At 43.8% G+C, this 25462-nt stretch overlaps 1 protein-coding gene across 1 annotated transcript in view; it reads right to left on the reverse strand.

Annotated features, from left to right (window-relative positions):
- Window positions 1–5949: 5949 nt before the first annotated feature.
- LOC120062790 (basic salivary proline-rich protein 3-like) overlaps window positions 5950–25462 on the reverse strand; it is a 43300-nt gene continuing 23787 nt past the window's right edge. Inside the window, exon 3 of the mRNA XM_039012862.1 lies at window positions 5950–6515. Within this exon, the coding sequence (XP_038868790.1) occupies window positions 5997–6515 (519 nt within the window). The 3' untranslated portion in view covers window positions 5950–5996. The remainder of the gene's footprint in view (window positions 6516–25462) is intronic.

A 25462-nucleotide genomic window follows, 5' to 3' on the forward strand; every position in this document is an offset into this window, starting at 1 on the left:
CCAAACACTGCATGGGAGGTGAGAACAAATGACAACTAAAGTGTGTGTGTGTGTCTTACCTCAGCGTCCTTGTTCTGTACATCATAGGTTCTCTGTATCATATGCAATGACGTCACACTTAGCTCCGCCTCCGTCAGCAGGAGCTCCAATAGCAACACCAGCTGCTCCGGCGTCACCTAGGCAATGTAAATAGAAGGGAAGAGTTATTTGTGGGTCTCAACATGATCAACGACATCAGTATGATTTACTTGACCACATGCACTCACACACACACACACACACACACACACACACACACACACACACACACACACACACACACACACACACACACACACACACACACACACACACACACACACACACACACACACACACACACACACACACACACACACACACACAAACACACACAAACAGGGAAGCATTAAGCATACAGCTAACAAACACCTGTAATAATCATCATCCTGACTACAGTATTCAAGGGAAAATGTGCCATACAGATCAAGTCAACCTCCACAAAATACAGTACTACAATTCCAGTACAATACCCACATCGGGAAACATTTCATTTTGTTTTATTTTGGCAACGCCCTTTATCTACTTCCCCAGAGTCAGCGTTTTATCTGCGTCCAGTATGAAGGAAGTTAGATGTAGTTCCATGACCCAATGCTAACTTGGTTAGCACAAAGACTGAAAGTCTTCGGGTCCAGCTAGAACGCTATTAAAATACTAGAGGAAAACATTGGCGGAATGTTCGGGAAAGGTTGGGGGAGTGTTAGGGAAAGGTTGGTGAAATGTTAGGGAAACATTGAGGGAATGTTAGGGAAACGTTGAGGGAATGTTAGGGAAACGTTGGGGGAATGTTAGGTAAACATTGAGGGAATGTTAGGGAAACGTTGGGGGAATGTTATATGTTGAAGCCGAGCGGTGATGGAGGAAGGCGGAGGAGTTATTCCATAGACTGAGTGAAAGAGACAGTGAAAACAGCTCTTATTAAAACACCACACCTTGGGGAGATGATGAGTCTTCTAAATCTATCAACAGCACACAGCCACAAGTGAAAGAAGGAACATCTTTGATTAAAATTAATCTCTGCTGATGCCCAAAGCCTTATGACAATGAAATATTATTCAATGGAAAAAGAGAGCAGGTTTCCATACATGACTAAATAAGTTCTAGAACAGAGGAAGATAGGGAAGATAGGAAAGAGACGATTAAAGGAAGAATATGTTAGATATGTTCAGTTCTAAGTTTGCTCTGTTGGGATAGTGTTGATTAATGATTTGTTATGATGAGATGTGGTATTCTGTGATAATATACAAAAAGGGCCTCCAGAGTGACGCCCGCACGGTGCTGTGAGCTGTGCCCAGCCTTGCCTGCCTCTCCCTGGGATAGACGAAACACATATTTCCCAGCTCTTGTTCTCTCAAATAGGCTCCATAGAGACTGGTATGAAAATTGATCTGTGTCTGTGTGTGTATTTGTATACACACACACACACACACACACACACACACACACACACACCTAGATATGCAACTTTTCTAATACATTTCTCCTGTCTTGTTCATATTTTGCACTCCTCCAACCATGGTATCCACAACCAGAGGCTGGTAAAACCTCAAGTCAAACAAATACGGTATAGCCTACACCAGGGTTCCCCAGCAGGTCGATCGAGAGTTATCAGTAGCTCGTAGCCCACCTATGAGTAGCTCGCCAAACAATTCTGAACGTACATGCATTTTTCACTTGTTCCACTGCAAACTGTCATAAACAAATCTCACAAGTATCAGACACCGCAAGCTCCCAGATATTATCTAGTCAACGTAACATTGACGTTATCCCACCCCTGGTTAGCCACTATTGGCTTCAAAAGCCAAACCTAATACAATAGCTGGCAATTAATTTCCAGCAATATTGCCTCTGTCTGTGTGGTGCGTGCGTTTGTCTATCACTCCACGTTTAGCCAGTTGATGTGATAACTATCTTGTGGGTTGACAGAAACACTTTCCTCAAAACCTTCTCAATTAACTGAAAGGTAGGTTTACCTGGCAGAAGTATATCATGAGTAAGTCTAGAATTTGTATCTATTATTTGGTATTTGTTCACATTGCCATGAAATGAGCAACAGCAGCAGTACAGAACCATCGCTAAACTAGCACGTTAGAAGGCACATTCCTCACTCACTAGATTCGCAATAAAAGGCCAGATGCACTATTAAAGAGGAATTACATAAAAAAATGTAAATGTGTTAGTTTTCTTCCAGACCTAAAGAAAATGGTCTTCTGATCTGATTTATGCATGAACATGGCCTCAGAACAGGGATCTCCAAACTTTTCTAGCATGAGAGCTAAATACAACATGTCGCGAGCTACTCATTTTTTGGAGACCCCTGCCTCAAAACATCCCATTTCGTTGTTTCTCTGTAATTTTTTGCGAGTGAAAAACTAAACAAATCTAAAACCAGGAAAAATATAAAAAACATAATCTGGCAAAATATCAAATAGAATTTGTGGGGAAAAACAAATATTTTATAGAGCTTTCCTTTGGTTTGCTAATTAATCATAATTTTACCAAGTACATTGACAGAAAACATAGTGCACTACTTTCTCTTGTACACTAAGGACAAGGGGAGAGGAGAAGAGAAGAATGTGCCTATTTGAAAGCTAGACAAAAATGTGCAGCTCACAACATGTTTTCTTTTTTTTAAGTAGCTCTCATGCTTGAAAAGGTTGGAGATCCCAGGCCTACACACTGACAGTCATGTATTGTGGATAGTCTGCACATAGATCTCTCAATTCAATTTCAATTTAAGGGCTTTATTAGCATGGGAAACTTTTCCTTAATTTTGCCAAAGCAAGTGAAATAGATAATAAACAAAAGTGGAATAAACAATAAAAAATGAACAGTAAACATTACACTTACAAAAGTTCCAAAATAAGAAAGACATTTCAAATGTGATAGTATGTCTATATATATGTGTTGTAATGATGTGCAAATAGTTAAAGTATGAAAGGGAAAATAAATAAACATATGGATTGAAGTTACAATGGTGTTTGTTCTTCACTGGTTGCCCTTTTCTTGTGGCAACAGGTCACAAATATTGCTGCTGTGATTGGACATTGTGGTATTTTACCCAATAAATATAGGAGTTGATCAAAATTTGATTTGTTTTCAAATTATTTGTGGGTCTGTGTAATCTAAGGGAAATGTGTGTCTCTAATTTAGCCATACATTTGGCAGGAGGCTAGGAAGTGCAGCTCAGTTTCCACCTCATTTTGTGGGCAGTGTGCACATAGCCTGTATTCTCTTGAGAGCCAGATCTGCCTATGGCGACTTTTCTCAATAGCAAGGATATGCTCACTGAGTCTGTACATAGTCAAAGCTTTCCTTCATTTTGGGTCAGTCACAGTGGTCAGGTATTCTGCCACTGTGTACTCTCTGTTTAGGGCCAAATAGCATTCTAGTTTGCTCTGTTTTTTAGTTAATTCTTTCCAATGTGTCAAGTAATTATCTTTCTGTTTTCTCATGATTTGGTTGGGTCTAATTGTGTTGTTGTCCTGGGGCTCTGTGGGGTCTGTTTGTGTTTGTCAACAGAGCCCCAGGACCAACTTGCTTAGGGGACTCTTCTCCAAGTTCATCTCTCTGTAGGTAATGGCTTTGTTATGGAAGGTTTGGGAATCGCTTCCTTATAGGTGGTTGTAGAATTGAACGCCTCTTTTCTGGATTTTGATCATTAGAGGGTATCGGCCTAATTATTTTCTACATGAATTATTTTGTGTTTTACGTTGTACACAGAGGATATTTTTGCAGGATTCTGCATGCAGAGTCTCAACTTGGTGTTTGTCCCATTTTGTGAATTGTTGGTTGGTGAGCGGACCCCAGACCTCACAACCATAAAGAGCAATGGGTTCTATAACTGATTCAAGTATTTTTAGCCAGATCCTAATTGTTTAGTCAAATGTATGTTCCTTTTGATAGCATAGAAGGCCCTTCTTGCCTTGTCTCTCAGATTGTTCGCAGCTTTGTGGAAGTTACCTGTGGCGCTGACGTTTAGGCCGAGGTATGTATAGTTTTTTGTGTGCTCTAGGGCAATGGTGTCTAGATGGAATTTATATTTTTGGTCTTGGCAATTGGACCTTTTTTGCAACACCATTATTTTATTTTCACTGAGATTTACTGTCAGTGCCCAGGTCTGACAGAATCTGTGCAGAAGATCTAGGTGCTGCTGTAGGCCCTCCTTGGTTGAGGACAGAAGCATCAGATCATCAGCAAACAGTAGAAATTTGACTTCAGATTCTAGCAGGGTGGGGCTTACGCATAATCCCTGTCTCACCCCACAGCCATGTGGAAAGAAATGAGTGTGTTTTTTGCCAACTTTAATCACACACTTTTGTGTACATGGATTGTATAATGTCGTATGTTTTTCCCCCAACACCACTTTCCATCAATTTGTATAGCAGACCCTCATGACAAAATCTTTTTTGACGTCAAATAAACATCTAAAGACTTTGCCTTTGCCTTTGTTTTGGTTAATTTATTTGTTAATTAGGGGGTGCAGGGTGAATACATGGTCTGTTGTACGGTAATTTGGTAAAAAGACAATTGACATCTCTGTCTGTCTGTCTGTCTGTTTTTCTGTCTTGCTCTCCTCACCTCTCCTCCATTGTGTGAGAGCTGACTGTTAGGTCCCTCCATTTTGTGAGAGCTGACTGTTTGGTCCCTCCATTTTGTGAGAGGTGACTGTTAAGTCCCTCCATATTTAAAGGTCTCTGAGAGGCCCACCCATTATCCTCTTCTCTGCCAGGGAACCTTTGAAAAGCCAGAGGAATCTGGTCATAAAACCCCTAATATCTCTCTCTCTCTCTCTCTCTCTCTCTCTCTCTCTCTCTCTCTCTCACGAGCACACAAAGTCAAGCATATGCACGAACACACACACACAATATGTGTGAGTGGTTCACGTGAGCTTATGTGTAGGGTCAAGACAGGGGATAGGTTTCCCACGCTAGTGGGGAAATGCTTTCAACACAAGACTATTGGGGCTATTGTTAGTCTCAGCCCTGACCGAGTCATGAGATCAAACACTGCGTGTGTTTGTGTGTGTGTGTGTGTGTGTGTGTTGCAGAGCCACTTAGCACCGTGATGTGTTGGTCTTTGTGGTCTGCTTCAACTCCTCCACATGAAAGAGACATTTCATCCATCCTTCCATTCCATATATCCTACATCTCTCAACACTGCACAACTCCTACTCCGAAATGAACACAAATAAACACTTCTCAGAGTGGTTTGGAGAGTAATGGTCATTTAAGATGGAAACTTGGGGGTATGGAGAGAGGCTTGGTATGAACCATAACCCCCCCATATCTTCATTTTCCTGTTTCTGTCCCCCTCCAAAATGGTTAGTTAGTCCCACCGTGTAGCCCTCTAGCCTTGTCTAAAAGTGGGTTTCAGCCTCATCAGCCCAAAACAGCTGGACTAGGGGAACCATCATCATTCATTCTGTAGTGTGATTTGGTGTTTGGGACATTAGTGAAACATGATTTAATATCCACTGATATCCAACATACAGATTGGTGTCTCCACACACAGGGGCACAGTGAAATCCCAGAATAAGAAGGCACCATGACAGATGAGACTGCCCTAATACACTAATAACTGGGGTAATAAGTAATAAGTAGTAAAACAATAAAACAAGAATAAAACAGTAGCTGAGTGTATTCAACTATATCTTTAAATAATACCATCTTTGAGAACTAACCAACATTTTCTCTTAGCCCATGTAAAAATGTGCCAAAAAATCTTGACCTTTCTAGCTAACAGACTATGTTAGGGTTTACACCTCCTCTTCCAACGAAGAGGGTAGGGCAAAATAATGAAACCATGAAACTGTACACAAAAATCAATTAATTTTAAATGTGGATTATTTCTACTTGCCATTATCATTCACCTGATGATAAAACAATACGTGATTTTTTTAAAATTTTGCTATCATATTATGGGGGGCCCTGGGACGCCGGTTTGCCTGGTTGGGGCTCCCTGGGACGCCGGTTTGCCTGGTTGGGGCTCCCTGGGACGCCGGTTTGCCTGGTTGGGACCCTGGGACGCCGGTTTGCCTGGTTGGGGCTCCCTGGGACGCCGGTTTGCCTGGTTGGGGCTCCCTGGGACGCCGGTTTGCCTGGTTGGGGCTCCCTGGGACGCTGGTTTGCCTGGTTGGGGGTCCCTGGGACGCCGGTTTGCCTGGCTGGGGCTCCCTGGGACGCTGGTTTGCCTGGTTGGGGGTCCCTGGGACGCCGGTTTGCCTGGTTGGGGGTCCCTGGGACGCTGGTTTGCCTGGCTGGGGGTCCCTGGGACGCCGGTTTGCCTGGCTGGGGCTCCCTGGGACGCTGGTTTGCCTGGTTGGGGGTCCCTGGGACGCTGGTTTGCCTGGTTGGGGCTCCCTGGGACGCTGGTTTGCCTGGTTGGGGGTCCCTGGGACGCTGGTTTGCCTGGCTGGGGCTCCCTGGGCAGGATCCCTGGGCAAGAAAAGTTTGAAAACGCCTGCCTCAGAGGACCTTAGGGAAATATGCTGGTGAAATAATAAAAATCCAACAACCCTGATTCAATTGTGAGTTATACTTTTACATTAACATGATCTATTGAATGCTCCTCCCACAGATACACACACACACACACACACACACACACACACACACACACACACACACACACACACACACACACACACACACACACACACACACACACACACACACACATCATCATCAAGGGACAGCTAACAGCACAATACCAAAGGAAGCTTATGACATGTTTAGCAAACACAGGAAATTAATGTAGTTTCCCTAATATATACAGTACATCCTATGTTTTAGTCTTTCCTTGTGTGTGTGTGTGTGTGTGTGTGTGTGTTTGTGTGTTTGTGTGTGTGTGTGTGTGTGTGTGTGTGTGTGTGTGTGTGTGTGTGTGTGTGTGTGTGTGTGTGTGTGTGCGTGGGCGTGTGCGTGTGTGTGTGTGCGTTTGTGTGTGTGCGTTTGTGTGTGTGCGTTTGTGTGTGTGTGCAGCCAGGTCACCAGTCAGTATTCGACGTCCATCCATGTCTGAGGACATTAGGAGATGACATGGAAACCGGCCACTAGGGACAACAGTGAGCACTGTTACCTTCAAGTAGGCCTGAACTTAACCCTAACATTAACAATTTGGAGTTAACGCCAAATTTGACGTTTGGAACAACTTTGAATTTTGAGAAACATGGATGAACGTCTAATTCTGACTTTCTATCGCTGGATTCAAACTTCATCTTAGACCTTATACCAGGGTTTCCCAAACTCGTTCCTCGAGATTCCAAGGGCTGCACGTTTTGTTTTTTTACCCTAGCACTACACATCTGATTCAAATAATCAACTAATCATCAACGTTTGATCATTTGAATCAGCTGTGTAGTGTTACGGCAAAAAACAAAATGTGCACCACCTGGGGACTCGAGGACTGAGTTTAGGAAACGCTGCCTTAAACAATTTGAAATTTGATGTTTGGAGCAACTTCGAAATTTGACATTTGAGAAACATGGATGAACATTTAAAACAAAAATCTCAAAATGCTACATTTTATCACCAGATTTGAACAGGCAGACAGATGCTTACACACATCCACCATCCCCATCCCCAAAGCCCTAGCAAAACCGAAACTGAAGCCTACTTGAAGGTGATAGTGCTCACTGTTGCCCATAGTGGTCAATTTCCACGTAATCTCCCGACACTCTCAGACATGGATGGACGTCGAAAACTGACTTGTATCACGGGTGACCTGCCTGTTATTTCACTATAGAAATTACAGAAAATAAACAGAGAGAAACAGAGACAGAGAGGGTGACAGAGAGCGAGAAAGACAGACAGACAGTGAGAGCTTCTTTATCTTTGACCTGTTCTCTCTCTCGCCACCCCTCTCTCAATCTTTCTCTCCCCCCCAAAAAAGCTAATTGAGAGAGACTTACAGTAAACCCTACCTTCTACTAATAATTTCTATCATGGTATCCATCTGTAGTACCAATGTGTGTAATGTTGACTGATGTGGTTGTTATCAACGCTTTTGCTACAAACATTTCCCAAAATATCCTGATAGGTATAAGTCACATCTGTATTTTAATGAGCTGTGTGTTTCCCTCCCCCTCCCTCCATCCCTCCCTCCTTTCCAGCGGTGTGTGTGTGTATGTGTGTGTCAGAATGCTTGCTCAGTCACTCTGCATTATGGGTGATGGAGACGTGGAATCACTGTGACATTATAAAATCTAACAGTGATTTCTCAAAGTCCATTCAACTGTGTGTGTGTGTGTGTGTGTGTGTGTGTGTGTGTGTGTGTGTGTGTGTGTGTGTGTGTGTGTGTGTGTGTGTGTGTGTGTGTGTGTGTGTGTGTGTGTGTGTGTGTGTGTGTGTGTGTGACTGACCATTCAATCGCTCCATTGCCTTTAATTTCTGTCTGACCACAGACTGGTAAAAGCTCTCTGGCACCACCAGCTAAACGCCTCAGCCCCTGCTACAGGTACTAGGGTTACGCTCTCTCTCTCTCTCTCTCGCTCTCTTTCCATTTCCCTCTTTAATGTTTGTCATTCTCCTCCCTCCATACCTCCCCACCCTCTTATTTCTCTGGCCCCTCTCAGCAAGATGTCCTTTTGTTTGTGTGTGTGTAAAATGTAAAAATGTTCATCTTGATTACGAGGTATGCTAAGCCTGATTACAAGACACACACACACACTGCCTCATCCACAGACAATGCTTCTTGATTTCTTTTGCATGGAGGGACAGACAATGAGTGACTAGCAGATAGATGACTGCTCTCAGTAAATGGGACATTCACAACATGAACTATAAACTGTCAATCCATTCCATATACATCACACCATACCATCACACCATATACATCACACCATATACATCACACCATACCATCACACCATATACATCACACCATACCATCACACCATATACATCACACCATACCATCACACCATATACATCACACCATACCATCACACCATATACATCACACCATATACATCACACCATATACATCACACCATATACATCAGACTATATACATCACACCATACCATCACACCATATACATCACACCATACCATCACACCATACCATCACACCATATACATCACACCATACCATCACACCATATACATCACACCATACCATCACACCATACCATCAGACCATATACATCACACCATATACATCACACCATACCATCACACCATACCATCACACCATATACATCACACCATACCATCACACCATATACATCACACCATACCATCACACCATATACATCACACCATACCATCACACCATATACATCACACCATACCATCACACCATATACATCACACCATACCATCACACCATATACATCACACCATATACATCACACCATACCATCACAACATACCATCACACCATATACATCACACCATACCATCACACCATATACATCACACCATACCATCACACCATATACATCACACCATACCATCACACCATATACATCACACCATATACATCACACCATACCATCACACCATACCATCACACCATATACATCACACCATATACATCACACCATACCATCACACCATATACATCACACCATACCATCACACCATATACATCACACCATACCATCACACCATACCATCACAGGACTTAAAGCGTCAGCGTGCTTCACTTTGTATGGCGCCTAGCCGAACTCAAGCGAATGTGCTCGCATACTCCCTTATAAGACATTCGCTTGAAAAATGAGAAAAAATCTGTAATAGTACTGTTTGTCCATATTGAGAGGCCGTAGCCAGTATACACTTCCCCAAAATAGTCTGAATTAATATAAGATAACTCAATAAATCTGTCATTAATATTTATTTTTCTGCAGAGGAGGTCTTAGTAGCGTGATTTTACTTCATATAAGATCTTTGGTGCAGAAAAAATTTGCAAGAAAACGAGTCGTCTCTTGTTGAATGACAACAAACACTTAACTGAAGAATCCCTATTAACTGAAGAATCCCTATTAACTGAAGAATCCCTATTAACTGAAGAATCCCTATTAACTGAAGAATCCCTATTAACTGAAGAATCCCTATTAACTGAAGAATCCCTTGCCGAAGACCAAAACGAACAAAAACGTCACAAAATGTCATCATAATATATGCACAAAGTGTTCCGAACTGTTTCGGATGGGAAGCATGCAGACGCCTTTACTAACACCTTGTTAAACGAGGGAATGTGTGAATGCCTGAATGTGTAAAATAAAATATATTTTTTATTATTATCTTTTTTTTAATACATTTTTTATAAAAGTATTGAAAAAAGTGTCTAGTCAATCCTATACATGGAGCCAGAACCTTTCTATTCTGGTCAACTCCTAGCTCATAGTGGAACTATTGAACACGTCTAACACTTCAGGCTGCATGACCTGTGAAAGTCTGATTCATTCTGGTTCAAATTCATTAAGTTCTAAATGTTCAGGACTGGCCCTGCCCATGTTGGCTCATCTCTTAGAGGACATATCTATCAATAATAAACAATGGAGGACCAACACAAACCTTCCACTATAACAAAAAACATGCACCGGATAGGTGCAGTGAAATGTGTTGTTTTACAGGGTCAGCCATAGAAGTAAGGCACCGCTGGAGCAAATTAGCATTAAGTGCAGATTTTAACCTTGTCGACTCGGGTATTCAGAACAGGAGATTTTCGGTTACTGGCCCAACGCTCTAATCGCTAACACTTGAGGACTGACTGTGTCATTTTACATGCGTATCGACACTGATGCAACAGCATGTATTATTGCAAAATAATACAATAGCATAGAACAGTAGTGACAGTATATTAGACTAGCTAAAGATAACAAATAGTGTGAATAGTTCAATAGTTATAGCAGAACCAAAGAATACTGGTTACTGCAGTCTACTGTACTGGCACTGCACTCCAGTGGTTCTGCAATTCTAACTAGTATGATGCCATATGGAAGAAGTCTGTCTCTCCATGACCCTGTACAGCTATAGCACATAACCTTTCATCATCACTGTTTTGGTACTGCTTTACCTCTCTACACACATTGGACACTGTGATGATGATTTGTTTATGCATACAGGGTCATGGAGAGAGACAGACAATTGCCACTCTTGATCTCATAGGTGCTACATCATATAGGATATTTCATATTTTCATCGTATTTTTATTATGTACTTGAGTTTGTGTCCTCAAAAGTGAGTATTCTGGAGGCGAAAGAAACGCACACCTGTTTAGGCGAGGTGCTGGCTAGCGGAGTAGAACACTTGAAAAAGAAAAGGCTAGTTAAAGCGTGAATTAAAAGTACGAATCTCCGAGCATCATTAGGTGCAAATTCAATTCAACATACCCAGTTGTGGCCCACTTTTTGGAAGCGAACCACTCGATTTGGTCTCTACGTTATATCGGCATCGAACACCTCACCCTCCCTAGGAGTGTGGGTGACCTCGACAATTGATTGTTAAAACGAGAGACTGCCTGGATCTTTAATTTAAAGACCCTGGCTTCCTTCGGTCTCAACGTAGACTTTGATCTGAAGCCATTCTTGTGATTTTGCTATTCATTGTAAATGTTTGTAGGCTTATGTAGGCAAAATGTATCTATGATCGCATGCTATCCATTCATCCAGCCATGATTACAGACAACTGTGTGAGACACTATATAAACTAGTGACCCACAGTATTTGTCATTATACCCTGATGAAGACAGCTTGTCTGTCGAAACGTTGGTTAATAAATGATTGCATCTGAGCTCCTAGAGTGTGCGGCTCTCCTTTTCTTCCTCAAAAGTGAGTACACCTCAGCAATTTCTAAACATTTTTACCAGAAAGGTGAGATTTTCATCTTTCTTGGAGTATGCATCATTACTAGTTGTTGTTTATGGCCCCCTCATGATACATCTTTACTTTCGTTATGTCTATTTAGGCAGAAATATACATTTACAAATCAAATCAAATTGTATCTGTCACATGTGCCAAATACAACAGGTGTAAATGCTTACTTACAAGCCCTTAACCAACAATGCAATTTTAAGAAAATTTTAATATTTACAAAATAAACTGAAGTAAAAAATAAAATAAAAAGTAGCAATAAAATAACAATAATGAGACTATATACATGGGGTACCAGTATAGAGTCAATGTGCGGGGGTACAGGTTAGTCCAGGTCATTGTCGCGCCCCCCCTTGGTTTGTGCTGTGGTGGAGATCTTTGTGGGCTATACTCGGCCTTGTCTCAGGATTGTAAGTTGGTGGTTGAAGTTATCCCTCTAGTGGTGCGGGGGCTGTGCTTTGGCAAAGTGGGTGGGGTTATATCCTTCCTGTTTGGCCCTGTCCGGGGGTATCATCGGATGGGGCCACAGTGTCTCCTGACCCCTCCTGTCTCAGCCTCCAGTATTTATGCTGCAGTAGTTTATGTGTCGGGGGGCTAGGGTCAGTTGGTTATATCTGGAGTACTTCTCCTGTCTTATCCGGTGTCCTGTGTGAATTTAAGTATGCTCTCTCTAATTCTCTCCTTCTCTCTCTCGGAGGACCTGAGCCCTAGGACCATGCCTCAGGACTACCGGGCATGATGACTCCTTGCTGTCCCCAGTCCACCTGGCCTTGCTGCTGTTCCAGTTTCAACTGTTCTGCCTGCGGCTATGGAACCCTGACCTGTCCACCGGACGTGCTACCTGTCCCAGACCTGCTGTTTTCAACTCTCTAGAGACCGCAGGAGCGGTAGAGATACTCTTAATGATCGGCTATGAAAAGCCAACTGACATTTACTCCTGAGGTGCTGACTTGCTACACCCTCGATAACTACTGTGATTATTATTATTTGACCATGCTGGTCATTTATGAACATTTGAACATCTTGGCCATGTTCTGTTATAATCTCCACCCGGCACAGCCAGAAGAGGACTGGCCACCCCTCATAGCCTGGTTCCTCTCTAGATTTCTTCCTAGGTTTTGGCCTTTCTAGGGAGTTTTTCCTAGCCACCGTGCTTCTACATCTGCATTGCTTGCTGTTTGGGGTTTTAGGCTGGGTTTCTGTACAGCACTTCGAGATATTAGCTGATGTACGAAGGGCTGTATAAAATAAACTTGATTTGATTGTCATGCCCTGACCTTAGAGATCGTTTTTATGTCTCTATTTTGGTTGGTCAGGGCGTGAGTTGGGGTGGGCATTCTATGTTTTTGTTCTATGTTGTCTATTTCTATGTGTTTGGCCGGGTGTGGTTCTCAATCAGAGGCAGCTGTCTATCGTTGTCTCTGATTGAGAACCATACTTAGGTAGCCTTTTCCCACCTGTGTTTTGTGGGTAGTTGTTTTCTGTTTTTGTGTCTGCACCAGACAGAACTGATTCGCTTTCGTTCCCCTGTTTGTTGTTTTTGTTCGATTGGTTTTTGGATTAAATTATGAACACTTTAAACGCTGCACCTTGGTCCAATCTTCCTTCAGCCCACGAGAATCGTTACAGAACTACCCACCACCAAAGGACCAAGCAGCGTGGTAGGAAGGAGCAGCATTTGTTGGAGAGTTGGACATGGGATGAAATCCTGGACGGCAAGGGACCCTGGGCACAGACGAGAGAGTATCGCCGTCCTAAAGAGGAGCTGGAGGCAGCTAAGTCGGAGCGGTGACTCTACGAGGAGTTGGCTCGAGGAGGCGTGCACAAGAGGCAACCCCAGAATTTTGGGGGGGAGGGGGCACACGGGGAAATTGACGGAGTCAGGTCATAGACCTGAGCCAACTCCTCGTGTTTGCCGTGGGGAGAGAGTGACCGGGCAGGCCCCGTGTTATGCGGTGAAGCGCACGGTGTCCCCAGTGCGCACTCATAGCCCGGTGCGCTACATCGCAGCTCCTCGCATCGGCCGGGCTAGAGTGGGCATCGAGCCAGGAGGGATGGTGCCAGCTCAGCGCATCTGGCCTCCAGTGTGTCTCCTCGGCCCGGGTTATCCTGCGCCAGCCCTACGCACGGTATCCCCGGTTCGCCAGCACAGCCCAGTGCGGCCTGTTCCAGCTCCCCGCACTTGCCGGGCTACAGGGGGGATCAAGCCAGGAGGAGTTGTGCTTGTATCAAGCCAGGAGGAGTTGGTCTCGAGCGCACTGGCGCTCGAGACCGCCAGTGCGCCTCCACGGCCCAATGTATCCGGTGCCTCGGCCAAGGAAGAGGCCTCCTGCATGTCTCCCCAGCCTGGTGAGTCCTGTGCCTGTACTAAGCCCTAACCCTCCTGCATGTCTCAGCCTGGTGAGTCCTGTGCCTGCTCCCAGAGCCAGGCCTCCTGTGTGTCTCTCCACTCAAGTGATGATCCATGGCAAGAAGCATCCAGTGACGATCCATGGCAAGAAGCCTCCAGTGATGATCCATGGCAAGAAGCCTCCAGTGATGATCCATGGCAAGAAGCCTCCAGTGATGATCCATGGCACGAAGCCTCCAGTGATGATCCATGGCACGAAGCATCCAGTGATGATCCATGGCACGAAGCCTCCAGTGATGATCCATGGCACGAAGCCTCCAGTGATGATCCATGGCACGACGCCTCCAGTGATGATCCATGGCAAGAAGCCTCCAGTGATGATCCATGGCAAGACGCCTCCAGTGATGATCCATGGCACGAAGCCTCCAGTGATGATCCATGGCACGAAGCCTCCAGTGATGATCCATGGCACGAAGCCTCCAGTGATGATCCATGGCACGAAGCCTCCAGTGATGATCCATGGCACGAAGCCTCCAGTGATGATCCATGGCACGAAGACTCCAGTGATGATCCATGGCACGAAGCCTCCAGTGATGATCCATGGCACGAAGCCTCCAGTGATGATCCATGGCAAGAAGCCTCCAGTGATGATCCATTGAACGAAGCCTCCAGTGATGATCCATGGCACGAAGCCTCCTGTGTGTCTCTCCACTCCAGTGACGCCCTTCAGTCCGGAGCCTCCAGCAACGCCCTTCAGTCCGGAGCCTCCAGCGATGCCCTTCAGTCCGGAGCCTCCAGCGACGATCCCCAGTCCGGAGCCTCCAGCGACGATCGCCAGTCCGGAGCCTCCAGCGACGATCCCCAGTACGGAGCCTCCAGCGACGATCTCCAGTACGGAGCTGCCAGAGTCGCCCTCCTGTCCGGAGCTGCCAGAGTCGCCCTCCTGTCCGGAGCCGCCAGAGTCGGCCTCCTGTCCGGAGCCGCCAGAGTCGGCCTCCTGTCCGGAGCCGCCAGAGTTGGCCTCCTGTCCGGAGCCGCCAGAGTTGCCCTGCTGTCCGGGGCCCGCTGCGAGGGTCCCCAGTCGGTGGTTGGTGGCGGGGTCCACGTCCCGCACCAGAGCCGCCACCGCGGATAGATGCCCACCCAGACCCTCCCCTATAGGTTTAGGTTTTGCGGCCAGAGTCCGCACCTTTGGGGGGGGTGTACTGTCACGCCCTGACCTTAGAGATCCTTTTTATGTCTCTATTTTGGTTGGTCAGGGCGTGAGTTGGGGTGGGCATTCTACGTTTTTGTTCTATGTTGTCTATTTCTATGTGTTTGGCCGGATGTGGTTCTCAATCAGAGGCAGCTGTCTATCGTTGTCTCTGATTGAGAACCATACTTAGGTATCCTTTTCCCACCTGTGTTTTGTGGGTAGTTGTTTTCTGTTTTTGTGTCTGCACCAGACAGAACTGTTTCGCTTTCGTTCTCCTGTTTGTTGTTTTTATTCGATTTGGTTTTTGGATTAAATTATGAACACTTTAAACGCTGCAACTTGGTCCACTCTTCCTTCAGCCCACAATAATCATTACAGTCATTGAGGTAATATGTACATGTAGGTAGGGGTAAAATGACTATGCATAGATAATAGATAATAAAAAGCGAGTAGCAGAATAGTAAAAAAAAAGAAGGGGGATCAATGGGGGGGGGGGGGGGGGGGACAATGCAAAATAGTCCGGGTAGTCATTTGATTAGCTGTTCAACAGTCTCATGGCTTGGGGGTAGAAGCTGTTAAGAATCCTTTTGGACCTAGATTTGGCGCTCTGGTACCGCTTGCCGTGCGTTAGCAGAGAGAACAGTCTATGACTAGGGTGGCTGGAGTCTTTGACAGTTTTTAGGGCCTTCCTCTGACACCGCCTGGTATAGAGATCCTGGATGGCAGGAAGTGTGGCCCCAGTGATGTACTGGGCCGTACGCACTACCCTCTGTAGTGCCTTGCGGTCGGAGGACGAGCAGTTGCCAAACCAGGCACTGATGCAACCAGTCAGGATGCTCTCGATTGGTGCAGCTGTAGAACTTTTTGAGGACCCATGGCAAATCTTTTCTGTCTCCTGAGGGGCAATAGGCATTGTCGTGCCCTCATCACGACTGCCTTGGTGTGTTTGGACCATGATAGTTTGTTGGTGATGTGGACACCAAGGAACTTGAAGCTTTCAACCTGCTCCACTACAGCCCCGTCGATGAGAATGGGGGCGTGCTCGGCCCTCCTTTTCCTGTAGTCCACGATCATCTCCTTTGTCTTGATCACGTTGAGGGAGAGGTTGTTGTCATGGCACCACACTTCCAGGTCTCTCTCATCCTCCCTATAGGCTGTCTCATCATTGTCGGTGATCAGGCCTACCACCTTTGGGTTGTCGGCAAACTAAATGATGGTGTTGGAGTCGTGCTTGGCCACGCAGTCCTGGGTGAACAGGGAGAACAGGATGGGACTAAGCGCGCACCCCTGAGGGGCCCCCGTGTTGAGGATCAGCATGGCAGATGTGTTGTAGCCTACCCTTACCACCTGGGGGAGGCCCGTCAGGAAGTCCAGGATCCAGTTGCAGAGGGAGGTGTTTAGTCCCAGGGTCCTTAGCTCATTGATGAGCTTTGAGTGCACTATGGTGTTGAACGCTGAGCTGTAGTCAATGAATAATATTCTCACGTAGGTGTTCCTTTTGTCCAGGTGGGAAAGGGCAGTGTGGAGTGCAATAGAGATTGTGTCATCTCTGGATCTGTTGGGGCGGTATGCAAATTGGAGTGGGTCTAGGGTTTCACGGATGATGGTGTTGATGTGAGCCATGACCAGCCTTTCAAAGCACTTCATGGCTACAGACCTGAGTGCTACGGAACGGTAGTCATTTGGCAGGTTACCTTGGTCTTCTTGGCCACAGGGACTATGATGGTCTGCTTGAAACATGTTGGTATTACAGACTCGACCAGGGACAGGTTGGAAATGTCAGTGAAGACACTTGCCAGTTGGACAGCGCATGCTCGGAGTACAAGGCCTGGTAATCCTCTGTATTTACATTAAATTTAACAGGTTAACGTTTGTTTGAGCCCTACTATTTACTTTAGTGAGTCTTATATTATTTAAATTCATGATGATTCAGCCTGACTATAAAGCTGTTGTCTCCACTATGTTCCTATATTTATAAGCTGTAGCTAAAACAACTGTGAATCTTTGTGCTAAGCTAGAGAAAAGTGAGATGCTGAGAACTGCTCCACCAATAAGGTATAATTTGATTACTTAACATTCTCTTTACTCCCAAATGCATGGGGTCTCTTTTTCCTGGTTCACTGTACTGTGCTGGTTCACTTCTAACAGTGTGTGTGTGTTCTGTAGAAGTCTTCTAACAGTGTGTGTGTGTGTTCTGTAGAAGTCTTCTAACAGTGTGTGTGTGTTCTATAGAAGTCTTCTAACAGTGTGTGTGTGTTCTGTAGAAGTCTTCTAACAGTGTGTGTTCTGTAGAACTCTTCTAACAATGTGTGTGTGTTCTGTAGAACTCTTCTAACAGTGTGTGTGTGTTCTGTAGAACTCTTCTAACAGTGTGTGTGTGTTCTATAGAAGTCTTCTAACAGTGTGTGTGTGTTCTGTAGAAGTCTTCTAACAGTGTGTGTGTGTTCTGTAGAAGTCTTCTAACAGTGTGTGTGTGTTCTGTAGAAGTCTTCTAACAGTGTGTGTGTGTTCTGTAGAAGTCTTCTAACAGTGTGTGTGTGTTCTGTAGAACTCTTCTAACAGTGTGTGTGTGTTCTATAGAAGTCTTCTAACAGTGTGTGTGTGTGTTCTGTAGAACTCTTCTAACAGTGTGTGTGTGTTCTATATAAGTCTTCTAACAGTGTGTGTGTGTTCTGTAGAACTCTTCTAACAGTGTGTGTGTGTTCTATAGAAGTCTTCTAACAGTGTGTGTGTGTTCTGTAGAACTCTTCTAACAGTGTGTGTGTGTTCTGTAGAACTCTTCTAACAGTGTGTGTGTGTTCTATAGAAGTCTTCTAACAGTGTGTGTGTGTTCTGTAGAACTCTTCTAACAGTGTGTGTGTGTTCTGTAGAACTCTTCTAACAGTGTGTGTGTGTTCTGTAGAAGTCTTCTAACAGTGTGTGTGTGTGTTCTGTAGAAGTCTTCTAACAGTGTGTGTGTGTTCTGTAGAAGTCTTCTAACAGTGTGTGTGTGTTCTGTAGAACTCTTCTAACAGTGTGTGTGTGTTCTATAGAAGTCTTCTAACAGTGTGTGTGTGTTCTGTAGAAGTCTTCTAACAGTGTGTGTGTGTTCTGTAGAAGTCTTCTAACAGTGTGTGTGTGTGTGTTCTGTAGAACTCTTCTAACAGTGTGTGTGTGTTTTATAGAAGTATTCTAACAGTGTGTGTGTGTTCTATAGAACTCTTCTAACAGTGTGTGTGTGTTCTATAGAAGTCTTCTAACAGTGTGTGTGTGTGTTCTGTAGAACTCTTCTAACAGTGTGTGTGTGTTCTATATAAGTCTTCTAACAGTGTGTGTGTGTTCTATATAAGTCTTCTAACAGTGTGTGTGTGTTCTGTAGAGCTTTTCTAACAGTGTGTGTGTGTTCTGTAGAAGTCTTCTAACAGTGTGTGTGTGTGTGTTCTGTAGAAGTCTTCTAACAGTGTGTGTGTGTTCTGTAGAACTCTTCTAACAGTGTGTGTGTGTTCTGTAGAACTCTTCTAACAGTGTGTGTGTGTTCTATAGAAGTCTTCTAACAGTGTGTGTGTGTTCTGTAGAACTCTTCTAACAGTGTGTGTGTGTTCTATAGAAGTCTTCTAACAGTGTGTGTGTGTTCTGTAGAAGTCTTCTAACAGTGTGTGTGTGTTCTGTAGAACTCTTCTAACAGTGTGTGTGTGTTCTATAGAAGTCTTCTAACAGTGTGTGTGTGTTCTGTAGAAGTCTTCTAACAGTGTGTGTGTGTTCTGTAGAAGTCTTCTAACAGTGTGTGTGTGTGTGTTCTGTAGAAGTCTTCTAACAGTGTGTGTGTGTTCTGTAGAACTCTTCTAACAGTGTGTGTGTTCTGTAGAAGTCTTCTAACAGTGTGTGTGTGTTCTGTAGAAGTCTTCTAACAGTGTGTGTGTGTTCTGTAGAAGTCTTCTAACAGTGTGTGTGTGTTCTGTAGAAGTCTTCTAACAGTGTGTGTGTGTGGTCTGTAGAAGTCTTCTAACAGTGTGTGTGTGTTCTGTAGAAGTCTTCTAACAGTGTGTGTTCTGTAGAAGTCTTCTAACAGTGTGTGTGTGGTCTGTAGAAGTCTTCTAACAGTGTGTGTGTGGTCTGTAGAACTCTTCTAACAGTGTGTGTGTGTGTTCTGTAGAAGTCTTCTAACAGTGTGTGTGTGTTCTGTAGAACTCTTCTAACAGAGTGTGTGTGTTCTGTAGAACTCTTCTAACAGTGTGTGTGTGTTCTGTAGAAGTCTTCTAACAGTGTGTGTGTGTTCTGTAGAAGTCTTCTAACAGTGTGTGTTCTGTAGAACTCTTCTAACAGTGTGTGTGTGTTCTGTAGAACTCTTCTAACAGTGTGTGTGTGTTCTGTAGAACTCTTCTAACAGTGTGTGTGTGTTCTGTAGAACTCTTCTAACAGTGTGTGTGTGTTCTGTAGAACTCTTCTAACAGTGTGTGTGTGTTCTGTAGAACTCTTCTAACAGTGTGTGTGTGTTCTGTAGAAGTCTTGTAACAGTGTGTGTTCTGTAGAACTCTTCTAACAGTGTGTGTTCTGTAGAACTCTTCTAACAGTGTGTGTTCTGTAGAAGTCTTGTAACAGTGTGTGTTCTGTAGAACTCTTCTAACAGTGTGTGTGTGTGTTCTGTAGAACTCTTCTAACAGTGTGTGTTCTGTAGAACTCTTCTAACAGTGTGTGTGTGTGTGTTCTGTAGAAGTCTTCTAACAGTGTGTGTGTGTTCTGTAGAACTCTTCTAACAGTGTGTGTGTGTTCTGTAGAAGTCTTCTAATAGTGTGTGTGTGTTCTGTAGAACTCTTCTAACAGTGTGTGTGTGTTCTGTAGAACTCTTCTAACAGTGTGTGTGTGTGTTCTGTAGAAGTCTTCTAACAGTGTGTGTGTGTGTTCTGTAGAAGTCTTCTAACAGTGTGTGTGTGTTCTGTAGAACTATTCTAACAGTGTGTGTGTGTTCTGTAGAAGTCTTCTAACAGTGTGTGTTCTGTAGAAGTCTTCTAACAGTGTGTGTTCTGTAGAACTCTTCTAACAGTGTGTGTTCTGTAGAAGTCTTGTAACAGTGTGTGTGTGTTCTGTAGAACTATTCTAACAGTGTGTGTGTGTTCTGTAGAAGTCTTCTAACAGTGTGTGTTCTGTAGAAATCTTCTAACAGTGTGTGTTCTGTAGAACTCTTCTAACAGTGTGTGTTCTGTAGAAGTCTTCTAACAGTGTGTGTGTGTTCTGTAGAACTCTTCTAACAGTGTGTGTGTGTGTGTGTGTGTTCTGTAGAACTCTTCTAACAGTGGTTGTGTGTTCTGTAGAAGTCTTCTAACAGTGTGTGTGTGTTCTGTAGAAGTCTTCTAACAGTGTGTGTGTGTTCTGTAGAACTCTTCTAACAGTGTGTGTGTGTGTGTGTGTGTGTGTGTGTGTGTGTGTGTGTGTGTGTGTGTGTGTGTGTGTGTGTGTGTGTGTGTGTGTGTGTGTGTGTGTGTGTGTGTGTTCTGTAGAACTCTTCTAACAGTGTGTGTGTGTTCTGTAGAAGTCTTCTAACAGTGTGTGTGTGTTCTGTAGAACTCTTCTAACAGTGTGTGTGTGTTCTATAGAAGTCTTCTAACAGTGTGTGTGTGTTCTGTAGAAGTCTTCTAACAGTGTGTGTGTGTTCTGTAGAAGTCTTCTAACAGTGTGTGTGTGTGTGTTCTGTAGAAGTCTTCTAACAGTGTGTGTGTGTGTTCTGTAGAACTCTTCTAACAGTGTGTGTGTGTTCTGTAGAAGTCTTCTAACAGTGTGTGTGTGTTCTGTAGAAGTCTTCTAACAGTGTGTGTGTGTTCTGTAGAAGTCTTCTAACAGTGTGTGTGTGTTCTGTAGAAGTCTTCTAACAGTGTGTGTGTGTGGTCTGTAGAAGTCTTCTAACAGTGTGTGTGTGTTCTGTAGAAGTCTTCTAACAGTGTGTGTTCTGTAGAAGTCTTCTAACAGTGTGTGTGTGGTCTGTAGAAGTCTTCTAACAGTGTGTGTGTGGTCTGTAGAACTCTTCTAACAGTGTGTGTGTGTGTGTTCTGTAGAAGTCTTCTAACAGTGTGTGTGTGTTCTGTAGAACTCTTCTAACAGAGTGTGTGTGTTCTGTAGAACTCTTCTAACAGTGTGTGTGTGTTCTGTAGAAGTCTTCTAACAGTGTGTGTGTGTTCTGTAGAAGTCTTCTAACAGTGTGTGTTCTGTAGAACTCTTCTAACAGTGTGTGTTCTGTAGAACTCTTCTAACAGTGTGTGTTCTGTAGAACTCTTCTAACAGTGTGTGTTCTGTAGAAGTCTTCTAACAGTGTGTGTTCTGTAGAAGTCTTGTAACAGTGTGTGTGTGTGTTCTGTAGAAGTCTTCTAACAGTGTGTGTTCTGTAGAACTCTTCTAACAGTGTGTGTTCTGTAGAACTCTTCTAACAGTGTGTGTTCTGTAGAACTCTTCTAACAGTGTGTGTGTGTTCTGTAGAAGTCTTCTAACAGTGTGTGTTCTGTAGAACTCTTCTAACAGTGTGTGTGTGTGTTCTGTAGAAGTCTTCTAACAGTGTGTGTGTGTTCTGTAGAACTCTTCTAACAGTGTGTGTGTGGTCTGTAGAACTCTTCTAACAGTGTGTGTGTGGTCTGTAGAAGTCTTCTAACAGTGTGTGTGTGTTCTGTAGAAGTCTTCTAACAGTGTGTGTGTGTTCTGTAGAAGTCTTCTAACAGTGTGTGTGTTTTCTGTAGAAGTCTTCTAACAGTGTGTGTGTGTTCTGTAGAAGTCTTCTAACAGTGTGTGTGTGTTCTGTAGAAGTCTTCTAACAGTGTGTGTGTGGTCTGTAGAAGTCTTCTAACAGTGTGTGTGTGTTCTGTAGAACTCTTCTAACAGTGTGTGTGTGTTCTATAGAAGTCTTCTAACAGTGTGTGTGTGTTCTGTAGAAGTCTTCTAACAGTGTGTGTGTGTTCTGTAGAAGTCTTCTAACAGTGTGTGTGTGTTCTGTAGAACTCTTCTAACAGTGTGTGTGTGTTCTGTAGAAGTCTTCTAACAGTATGTGTGTGTGTGTGTTCTATAGAAGTCTTCTAACAGTATGTGTGTGTGTGTGTTCTGTAGAAGTCTTCTAACAGTATGTGTGTGTGTGTGTTCTATAGAAGTCTTCTAACATTGTGTGTGTGTTCTGTAGAAGTCTTCTAACAGTGTGTGTGTGTTCTGTAGAAGTCTTCTAACAGTGTGTGTGTGTTCTGTAGAAGTCTTCTAACAGTATGTGTGTGTGTTCTGTAGAAGTCTTCTAACACTGTGTGTGTGTGTTCTGTAGCACTCTGAAAATAGTACTGCATTAGTGTACAATGGCTATTATGCATATAGGTGGTGGTATTAGTGGCTGGTGTGTGTACGTGCGTCGGCGGGGCGGTGGTGTTTCTGCGGTCCAGTTGTGGTGGGATGGTATGGGTCTTATTTTCTTTCTTTCTTTGGGCTCCCTTTCTTTGGGCTTCTTTCTTTAGGCTCCCGAGTGGCGCAGCAGTCTAAGGCCCTGCATTTCAGTGCTAGAGGCATCACTACAGACCCTGGGGGCGGCGCACAATTGGCCCAGTGTTGTCTGGATCTGGGTTAGGGTTTGGCCGGGGTAGGCCGTCATTGTAAATAAGAATTTGTTCTCAACTGACTTGCCTAGTTAAATAAAGGTCACATATCAAAACCATGTTTGTTAAAACAGAACAAAACATCTCATGCCTAACAGAGCTAAACACAAAGGCACTTCTTAATGAAACAAACACAGTGAATTAGGCTATAGGCCTTTTATCCATCACTTTAAGTGAGGGCTTGAGCATGGAGTGTCCCTCACACACACACCAACGCCCGCTCGGAGGGGGCACTAGAAGCCGTGGTGGGCAAGGTTGCTGAGCGTCGGGAAGTGAAATCTCTGTGCCTGCCACAAAAACAAAACAGTGCAAAGTCTGGTTGTTAGACTGAGATCGAGTTTGACTGACCTATAGTTTGACTGACCTATAGTCTTTTAATATATTTTCTAGTAGTCTTGACTCGGGCGTATTGTTATCTGCTCCAGTCGGAGAACTGACCGTTGGTCTCTTTGGCTGTGAGGGTCCTGGCTCTTCATCAGTGGGCTCCACCCTCAAGGCCCAAAGTCATAATGAGCTCTTTGGTTGCCTGCTTAACTTCCTCATGTGCAGTTTCCTCCAGCATCTTAAGAAGACGCAACTTGGGGGTCAAAAATGTTGCTATCATTATAAGCATATGGACAAGCCGTAGTCACTACTACGGGTGTTTGTAGCCTGCGTGCCACGTTAGGATAGGCTATATGTTGTTTGAGATCAATTGTTTTGTACTGTTTTAACAAACAATGTTTCACAATATCATGGAAAGAACCAACATAGTTAAATGAAACAAGAGCAGTTGTATTTGTAGCCGGTGTACGGCGAAAATCACCCTTTCGTTCATTTCTGTAGGTTATAGGTTGCTTGCAAGATATTACATTTTTTGCTCCATCTATTCAATTTTCATCTCAATTAGACCGATCTAGTTGAATAAAGGGAAACTACCTGGTTAAATAAAAATAAAGGTACATTTGTCTTTATTTGCATGCAGCAAATGTATAGGCATAGGTTTGCTTCATTATATAAACAACATACTGTATATCTTGGTATTTGCCTTTGTTGCTTTTGTAGGGCTGTGCAAAAATTTACTTGGTCTCCAAAAAATCTAATTTTAATGAAAACAAGTTGAAATGCCTTTATTATTTATTTATAGTTAAAAACATATTATTATTCATCAGCTCTCCTCACACTCCCCATGCAGCCCCATGCAGCCTGCATTCGGCACAGCACAAACACACCCATGGCCCAAATTGGGAGAGGAGAGGAATGAATAAACAATGAAGTTGATCAAGCAAGATTTATGTGTGAATAAAGGTGATTTCATATGTGGAATATAATGACAAATTAATAGAAAGACGTCTGTTTATAAATCAGCGGGAGAAAAACAATTGTGTAATCACGAAGTTGTCTGTCTGACTCACTGCAGCATTAAAAACGTCCTTTAGAATGATCAACCCTGATATCAGGTACATTATAAACACAACAATTTCTGCAATTCTAGCAGAAATATGTTTTCATTCACTCTTTCACACATCTGTGAGGTTATTGGGATGCCGTCTGGTAGATGGGTACACGTCATGTTTGAGGGTGGATGGGTACACATTACCAGAGTCTGTCTGGTAGAGTGATGTGTGTGCCTGTTAATCTGAGTAAGTGAAACAAACTTGTGTACTTCGAAATGAGGAAGGCAGCTCATTAGTGAAGCGATCCATACCGAAGTTTCTCATAGTATAACATCATAATGCAACCACAGCCAATTTAACAGAGGAAAATAACACATGATATTCAAAACAGCCTGACGTTCAGTACAGACTTAGATTCTGTGTTATGTCTGGCAAATTGGGTCATGGTTTGGAATGTGTGTGCGTGTGTGTACCCGTGTGAGTGAGTGAGTGAGTGAGTGATTGAGTGAGTGAGTGAGTGAGTGAGTGAGTGAGTGAGTGAGTGAGTGAGTGAGTGAGTGAGTGAGTGAGTGAGTGAGTGAGTGAGTGAGTGAGTGAGTGAGTGAGTGAGTGAGTGAGTGAGTGAGTGAGTGAGTGAGTGAGTGAGTGAGTGAGTGAGTGAGTGAGTGTGAGTGAGTGAGTGAGTGAGTGAGCGAGCTCCACAGGGATGCTGGCACATATTGACTCCAATGCTTCCCACAGTTGTATCAAGTTGGCTGGATGTCGTTTGGGTGGTGGACCATTCTTATACACACAGGAAACTGTTGAGTGTGGAAAACCCAGCAACGCTGCAGTTCTTGACACAAACCGGTGCGTCTACTACTATTCCCCTTTCAAAGTGTTTTGTCTTGCTCAATCACCCTCTGAATGGCACACATACACAATCCATGTTTAAAATATCTCAAGGCTTAAAAATCCTTCTTTAACCGTCTCCTCCCCTTCATCTACTCTGATTGACATCAATAAGGGATCATAGCTTCACCTGGATTCATCTGGTAATTCTATGTTATGGAAA

The sequence above is a fragment of the Salvelinus namaycush genome, chromosome 18, assembly GCF_016432855.1.
Source record: "Salvelinus namaycush isolate Seneca chromosome 18, SaNama_1.0, whole genome shotgun sequence".
NCBI lineage: Eukaryota > Metazoa > Chordata > Actinopteri > Salmoniformes > Salmonidae > Salvelinus > Salvelinus namaycush.